The 8,457-nt window shown below is 46.0% G+C and overlaps 1 protein-coding gene across 1 annotated transcript; it reads right to left on the reverse strand.

Moving 5' to 3' along the window:
- Positions 1 to 278: 278 nt before the first annotated feature.
- On the reverse strand, positions 279 to 7,996 carry EXO5 (exonuclease 5; the record flags this gene model as incomplete). Its single annotated transcript, XM_083587213.1, has 5 exons — positions 279 to 2,731; positions 3,819 to 3,991; positions 4,754 to 4,858; positions 5,609 to 5,877; positions 7,755 to 7,996. The coding sequence occupies 5 exons, from the start codon at positions 7,994 to 7,996 to the stop codon at positions 2,270 to 2,272; spliced, it is 1,251 nt and encodes a 416-aa protein (XP_083443339.1). The 3' UTR covers positions 279 to 2,269.
- Between the last annotated feature and the right edge of the window lie 461 nt (positions 7,997 to 8,457).

Here is an 8,457-nt window from a genome sequence, read left to right on the forward strand (position 1 = left end):
TTGTGTGTGTACACACAGCAGGAGTGGCACAGGGCTTAAGAATATGAACATCTGCTGAACTATGTAAAAGGCTTCAGAATGATAAATATTCACACCCATGCTTTATATATCATAACACTGACTATGATTTTATATACAAAATTAGGGGGTGGGAAAGGAGGGGGAACAGCTGAAAACCCAACAAAAGGGACCTCTTCAGAAAACTCTCTGAGCCACTGAATACTGTTAAGATATCAGTTTTGTTGAGAGAGAGAGGGAGGAGTCTTCAACAGCTGGAAAAAAGTCATAATCAAATTTTATTCCCAGTATAGCATTTTTTAAAAGAAATTAGAAAAGTGTTCTTGATAGCATATAAGAGTATTTTTTTTAGGGGGGAGAACCTAAAGGAAAAATGCTACATATCAGTTACACAAATACAATATATATATGCACATATAAGTAAATAGATATATAAATATCCAAGAAATACGTGCTGGATCAATATGAGAAAGGTTACAGAGCACCAGTTTGCATGTAAACAATCAAGGTTCAGCTCAAACATGGGGAGGAACTGAATTCTGCAGAGAAAATTCCATTTACAAGTTCAGTGCGATCAGGTCATTTTCAGGCATCGAGCTGCAGTGCTTCTCTTTTCCCTTCGGTGTAAATACAAGACAAAGTTTGCTCTCGCACCATGAAATGTAGTTGCTCAGGGCTCCTTCTGGAAATCCTAACCAGGCTTCTGCAGAAGCCTAGCCAACACAAAGCACTGTAGCCAACTAAATTTTACTCACAGCAGACCCTTTAAAACGCATTGGCCCAAGTTCATCATGTCTATACTTTTCAATAGGTCTCCCAGGAGTAGTATTGGCTGCAGCCCAGAATCACATTTGCAGAGAACAGGTTCATTTGAGACAGAAATCTGCCCCATCGAGAACCCTTGTTGCAAGCATTGGTTCCAAACAGGGTGGAAATTTTTCCATACCATTTCCAAGGCCAACTGCTCTCCAGGGGAATTGATTGTATAATTGTTTTATTTCACTGGAAAAGCGGGGTTTAATTTTTTTTAAAAAACAGAGCATTTGTATCAACACATCCAAGCCAGAAAGGCTGAATATACACACAAACACACACAATGTCCTTTGGAACAGCCACAAGTACAGATTCCCCTCTTTTCTTGGCACGGTGGTCTGGCTCATGAATGCACCGACAAGCAGTGGAAAGAAAATGGAATGCACCAATAACCAGAAAAGCGGTGAAAGAGGGAGATGGGTGTCTTAGAGGAGCATGGGACTAAAGATGGCCTTTTGAACATGGCTGCCACAGGGGCACCAAACACGGGGCACCCTGAGACCTCAGTCCAACCTTAGCCAACCTGGTGCCCTCCAGATGTGTTGGACTACAGCTGTCCCATTGCACCAGAGTGGTCAGGCTGCCTTGTTCTGTTTTCCTGGTAGAGGATGTCATGTTGCACAAGGAAGTCCTTCCGGGGGAAGACATTTTTAGAGCATGCCAGGCCATTAAAACCTTATTGCTTCTGAGACACTGTCTTTCCCCTTTCTTCTTCTTCCTGCATTAAGGCACGTCAACCACCACAGCTGGCTGCTGCTGAATAGAAGGAAGAGCTTTTTGGAAGCTGATGTAGAAGAACTGGAGACCTGTTTTGAATCCCAAAAATTCCCAATGACCCTGTACAGGAGGCTGACGTTGGGCCCCAGCCAATGAGTGAAGGATTGTGGGAGTTGTAGTCCAATATCATTTATAAGCTTGGGATATGTAAAGCTTTGGGCTGGATCAGAGATTGGTCCAATAACAATATTATCATTATCCAGAGGTGATGGCCTACAGCTCAGTTCACCCCTAACCAGTGTCCATGCTGCCTGGGGCTGATGGAAACCAGTGTCCAAAAACATCTGGAAGGCCACAGGTTTCCCTCAGCCCTGACCCAGACCAGTGCAGGCTATTAAAACATCTGGTTGGGGGCAGTAGCAGTCGTGGTGGTGGGAAAAAAGATGCTCTCTTCAAACTGGTGAAGCAAAACTGTGAAGGTGGAAAACTTTGTACCATCAGGACCAGCTTATCCCAAACCTGGGCCTCCAGCTGTTTTTGGGCTACAATTCCCATCAACCCTGACCGCTGGTCTCGATAGCTAGGGATGATGGGAGTTGTAGTTCAAAAACAGCTGGAGACCCAAGTTGGGGAAACCCTGATCTGCACAAAGGGATGGTCCTATGGATCACTGGAGACTGCGGCCTAGTCTTTTGTCCCCAAAGGTTGGGTCATACCAATGTCACTTGGACCTTTTCCACTGCTCTGCTGGGCTGCCGGCTTTCCCCATCCTCCATTCGCAAATGCCGGCGTAAGCACAATAGCGGCACTTCCAGGCGTCCTCAACATCCACCCCTCGGGAGTCCCGCTGCCCTTTCCAGTAGGCCAAGAAATACTGCACTGCGGCTCCGACCTCATCCTGGTCATAGGCCAAGACCTCCGTGCCAAGTGCGGCGCCGGAATCCTGGTGGACGTACTCAATTTGCAAACGGTCGATGGCGGGGATCTCACAGTGTGTCAGGTTGAGGGAGAGCAGCTCCAGGAGGTCGTGGAAGCGGCTCACCGTGAAACCCGACTTCCGGGCCTGATCCCGGACGTGGGGGCCAAGTGGCTGCTCGGGCCTCAGGTCGAGTCGCTGGAGGAAACTGTCCGGCACCAGGCACCCTCGCACCATGGCGTCAAAGAGATACTTATACAGAAAGACCTGGAAATAATACCAACGATGCGGATGTTAAGACAACAGACACCTGACAGCCTACTCACTTAATTCGGGTGCGTTATTTACAAAAGCACCGGCCTCTCACAAAACAGCAAAGCAGTGTATAGCAATAGAAAATAGTTTCAGAGTTCCCTGTGAAAAGGGATTGGCTATCAAACCACTCTGCAAGTTCTGCGAGGGGGATAGGAGCTTCCTAGCAAGTGGATAGCTCAGCAGGTTAGAGCGGGGTGCTGATAACGCCAAGGTGGCAGGTTCAATCCCCATATGGGACAGCTGCATATCCCTGCTTTGCAGGGGATAGGACTAGATGATTCTCAGCTCTACAATCTATGATCTAACTCTCAGCGCTCTAAACAGACTACAGCTCCCAGAATTCTCTGGGGGAAGCCATGTTTGTTGAAAGAGGTATCATAGTGCTTTTAAATGTACAGTGGTACATCGGGTTACATATGCTTCAGGTTACATACACTTCAGGTTACAGACTCCGCTAACCCAGAAATAGTACCTCGGGTTAAGAACTTTGTTTCAGGATGATAATAGAAATTGTGCGGTGGCGGCGTGGTGGCAGCAGGAGGCCCCATTAGCTAAAGTGGTACCTCAGGTTAAGAACAGTTTCAGGTTAAGAACGGACCTCCGGAATGAATTAAGTTCTTAACGAGGTACCACTGTAATGGAGGCCAGCCCATTGGCCAAATGGGGCACTGCCCCGCGAACCTCAGCTTCCGCTCAGCCAGCCCCCACCTGCCTGCCTTCTCACTAATAACCAGTCCAGGTGTGGCCCTGCCTGTCACCTTCCTCCTCCTCCTCTTCCTCTGTCTCTGTGCCCTTGCGGAACTCAACAAAACTGGCATCAGTTGGCTGTGACGCCACCTACTGTTGGGCTCCTTTCCTTCCACCCAACCAGTCCCAACAAGTGCCAGCCAACAACACTCTTCCTCATGAATTGAGCCTGGGGTGTCCTGTGTGCAAAGCAGGAGCTCTGCCATGGGCAGTCACGCGGCACAGCTGCACCTGGCTTGGCAACTCGCAAGCTAGGCAGATGCCTCCTGCAGCCAGCGGCTCGTTGGCTCACCTGAAAACGATCCCGCTTCTTCTGTGCCGCTGAGGGCATGGAGGCATTGTTCCGGGTCTTCAGCTCATTCAGCTCCAGCTCTCCTTTGGATGTATAGCCCAGCTGATCAATGACCCCAACCACAAAGACGTCTTCCAGCACTCCAAACACTGGAAATTCTCGCACACGGTGACCTGCAGTAAAAGAGGATGCAATATATTAGATCATCATCATTTTATTTGTATGCCGCCTCTCCATAGCCGAAACCTTCATGCCTGAGGCGGCTCACAACATGACAAGATTTACACAATTGCAAACATAACGTCATAAACAATAAATAAAACTCATCAAAAAGTACACAACCAAATGGAAACAATCTCCATATATTTGGAGAATGGCGAATATTTAAGTATTATGGAAGATCATATTGTACCAAGCACACCATATTAGCAGAACTTGAGTGATACTTGTAAACACGACAAATACAGTTTGTGGAGTAGAACAATAATAAAGAATATAAAACTGCGGAAAAAACAATGACAGTAGAAACAGTACAATGAGAATGATTGGAAGACTTGTTTTGTCAGAAGTCTTTTTTATTTAAGTGTTTATTTAAGTTTTAATTAGGAAGATCCAGTTTTTTTATGCAAGTAAATCTGCATTTTCTTCTTTCTTTTTTCTGTATTTTTTCTTTCGTTTTTCTGTATTTTGTTCTTTTCTTTTTAAATTGTTTTTTCTTTAATTTTCTTTTTGTAGTATGAGATTGTAAATTCTTTGTAAGTTCTTTGTATGCAATTTAAATTAATAAAGATTATTTAAAAAAGGAAACAATCTCCATATAAATCACAAGACCAAAAACCAAAGATACAACATCAATATCAATATCAACATATCTATATCTAGTATAGCCCCAGAGTAATGTGGGCGGCTTATTGACTCAAGGAAAGCCCCCATACCTCCCTCTAGCACCGAAAGCATCCCCAGAAGATTCAGCACTTTTATCGCCCAGGAATCTTCTCGACTTGTGGTGCTGACCGTCACCAGGTCATGGTCTTCCAGCTCTGTGTTGAAAACAAGGACAGGGGAAGAGAAAGATGAGCCCAGTGGATGCTGGTCCATGTGGAAAAGTGGGGTACCGCCCCATCAACTTCCATCTTTTTTCACTACACCGGACTCCTTACTAGTGGGGTAGGAGAGCTAAAAAGAATTCACCTCTGGCAACCAATGCCCCCCTCTGGTTTCAGACAGGACATGGGGAGACGAGTCTAAAAAGCCCAGGACACAAATTTCCACAGCCCTCTGGTGGCTATGGGTGGCTCATTCACCAGAAGTAGTGTATTTAGCGTTAACTCTTGAAATGTACACTCAATTCTGACCAAACTAAGCCTCTTGATGTGTATTGTGGTCTTCGTTCAGAATCAAGCGTACACTTCCAGAGTTAACACCCAGTTAACACACCACCCAGGCTTGCACCCTGGGGAGGTCACCTGGGTGAGGTTTGACATCACCCCTGGAGGTGTACTCCATTGTCTCTCGAGACAGACGGATGCCAGCAAGACCTCCACTGTGAGATGCATTATGTCCCTGAACACCAATCGCTGGGAACCGCAGAAGGGGAGAATTATATTTTGCTTGGGTCCTGCTTGCAGGCTTTCCGCAAGCGTCTGGTCGGCCACTGTTTGAACAGGATGCTGGACTAGATGGGCCATCGGCCTGATCCACTAGGCTCCCTTTAAGTTCTAAATCAGAACTCTGTGCTGTAGAAAAACATGTTTTGAAGAAGCAGGGGATGGACTGCAAAGCACCCTTACCTCTGGCGAGGTGAATGCTCTTTCCTGTGTTCAACAGCACAATATTTTCAGGAGGCGTCAGGTCTGGACGCTCTCGCCTGTAAACCATTTGCTGTTCACACCACACCTGCGCCGATATATCCGTGACCGAAAGGTAACGCAGGTGGAAGATTTCGAGCGGCACATGCAATCTCTTTCTTTTCGCTGTTTCAAGCATGCTCCCTTTCGCCACATCGCCACCCTCAGGTTCTGTAGGAGGGCCAAGGGAACAACTTGGCTTCTCAGAATCCCTGGTTGAACGAAAGACAAGGTTATTTTAAAAGTCATTACAGTGGTACCTAGGGTTAAGAACTTAATTTGTTAATGGGGCCTCCTCCTGCCGCCAGGCCGCCGGAGCATGATTTCTGAAGCGTCTGTAATCCGAGGTACCACTGTACTATGTTTACTTGCCAAGTTATTTTTTGTTACATATCTAAGGAAACCAATAATACAGTGGTACCTCAGGTTACATATGCTTCAGGTTACAGACTCCGCTAACCCAGAAATATTACCTCAGGTTAAGAACTTTGCTTCAGGATAAGAACAGAAATGGTGCAGTGGCGGCAGGAGGCCCCATTAGCTAAAGTGGTACCTCAGGTTAAGAACAATTTCAGGTTAAGAACGGACCTCCAGAATGAATTAAGTTCTTAACCCGAGGTACCATTGTATCTGTCCCCACCCCTGCAAGCGTTATCTATTTATTTCATTTCCTCTGAGGAGTTCAGGGCGGTGTACATACTTCTCCCCATTTTACCCTCACAACAACCCAGTGAGGAAGGTTGGCTGAGAGGCGATGACTGGCCCAAGGTCACCCCATGAGCTTTGTGGCTGAGTGAGGATTGGAACCCTAGTCTCTCAAGGTCTTGGTCCAGAACTCTAACCACTATACCACCCTGGATTTTCCCCAGCTGCCAGCAACAAGGCAAGTCTTTATAATATCCATATTCAGCTCCTCCTATGTTATTCTGCCATCATTGTGCAGAAGCATCCATCAACAACAAGGTCATCTTCTCCAGCTAAAGTAAGTATGCATGGTCACAAAATCCAGGTTTTAGTGATGCGTCTGACAGCATATTTTGTCAATCCTTTTCACTAGTATATAAAATAAATAGACCCCTGATGGCATAAAAGGCATTCGTTCCCCCCTCCCTTCCTTTCAGCACCATTACATTGTGGGTTATCTTCTCAGTGACATCCAACCTCCATGCATTTTTATACCAAAGATCTATTTCCAAACTCAACCGATAGTCTTGCTGCGGCAAGCAAAAGTATCAGCTTGCCTTTCAAAGGCAAGTTATAAAGTACCCTCAGCTGTGGGGTAAAATCAAATTGTTCTTGTGTAATGGTCACTTCTTCAGATACGATGGACTTCTATTTCATGCAGCTCAATGTGGTGCCTTCCATGGTTCTAGATTCAGGTAGGTAGCCGTGTTGGTCTGACGCAGCAGAAATATATATATATATATATATATATATAAAAATATATATATATATAAATAAATATATACTTCTTCAGATACAGTGGTACCTCGGAGGTCCGTTCTTAACCTGAAACTTTCCTTAACCTGAAGCACCACTTTAGCTGATGTGGCCTCCCGCTGCCGCCACGCCACTGGAGCACGATTTATGTTCTCATTCTGAAGCAAAGTTCTTAACTTGAGGTAATATTTCTGGGTTAGCGGAGTCTGTAACCTGAAGCGTCTGTAACCCAAGGTACCACTGTACCTGAATACACGAAAGCTCATACCAACAAACTTAGTTGGTCTCTAAGGTACTACTGGACTTTTTAATTTTTATATATATATATTTCTACTGCGTCAGACCAACAAGCCTACCTACCTGATTCTTGTGTAATATTAGACATAGCTCAGTTGGTTAAAGAATGGTGCTGACGACGCCAAAGTTGCAGGTTCGATCCCCGTATGGCACAGCTGCATATTCCTGCCTTGCAGCGGGTTGGACTAGATGATCCTCAGGAAACCTTCTGACCCTACAATTTTATGAGTCTATGACACTAACCCCGCAAGCAAACCTCGTGGAGACCCGGCGGGAGTGGGTGGTAGTTTTGGAACTGCGGATGCGGAGGTTGTCAGACACAAAATGCAGGGGGAGGGAGGCGCCTGCTTACCCAGCCTCTGGCTCCTCGATTTGCAGGAATTCGGAGTCGCTCAGATCGGAGAAGCCAGACGCCGTTTCAGCTTCCTCCAATCCGGAGTCACGCCCGGACATGACTTTTGTCCCGGGCTTGCCGCTGCTGCTATAGCAAAACAGCCATTCTTCCCCGCGCAAGCACCTGGGAGGCGGAGTCGGTGACGTAGCTCGAGGGATCCCCTCCCTTCCATTCAGTAAGAAGAGGCGGCCCTTAGCCATAGATTTAGGAAGAAAGTAGAGCAGTGCACTCTCCCCTTACTCCGGAGACTATTACAGCCTTTGCAATTTCTTAATAGGAATATTTTTTGCTGTTGATCCAGTGTTTTTTTTCTGGGGGGACGCAGGGGTACCCCCTAAACACTTAGTGAATCTAAGTTTGGCTTCATTGCGGGGCAGTATTTAATATGAGTAGGAAAATGAGAGTACCCTTAAAAATATATAAGAAAAAAAGCACTGAGTTGATCTATCAGGGGTTGAAGGGATGCTGGGGAACAGATCCCGCAAGACTGAAGATTTTTAAGAGTTGCAGGAGAAAACAATCTTGTTCCCTCTTCCCATCTGACAGATCTTTAGGAATTTGAAGACGGCTATCCTATCTCCTCTGTCTCCTCTTCCCCAGACGAAAACCTACCCAACTCCTTCAACTGTTTCTCAGAAGGTTTGGTTTCATAGCTAGTGTT

The sequence above is a fragment of the Podarcis filfolensis genome (genome assembly GCF_964270895.1).
Source record: "Podarcis filfolensis genome assembly, chromosome: 15".
NCBI classification, from domain to species: Eukaryota; Metazoa; Chordata; class Lepidosauria; order Squamata; family Lacertidae; genus Podarcis; species Podarcis filfolensis.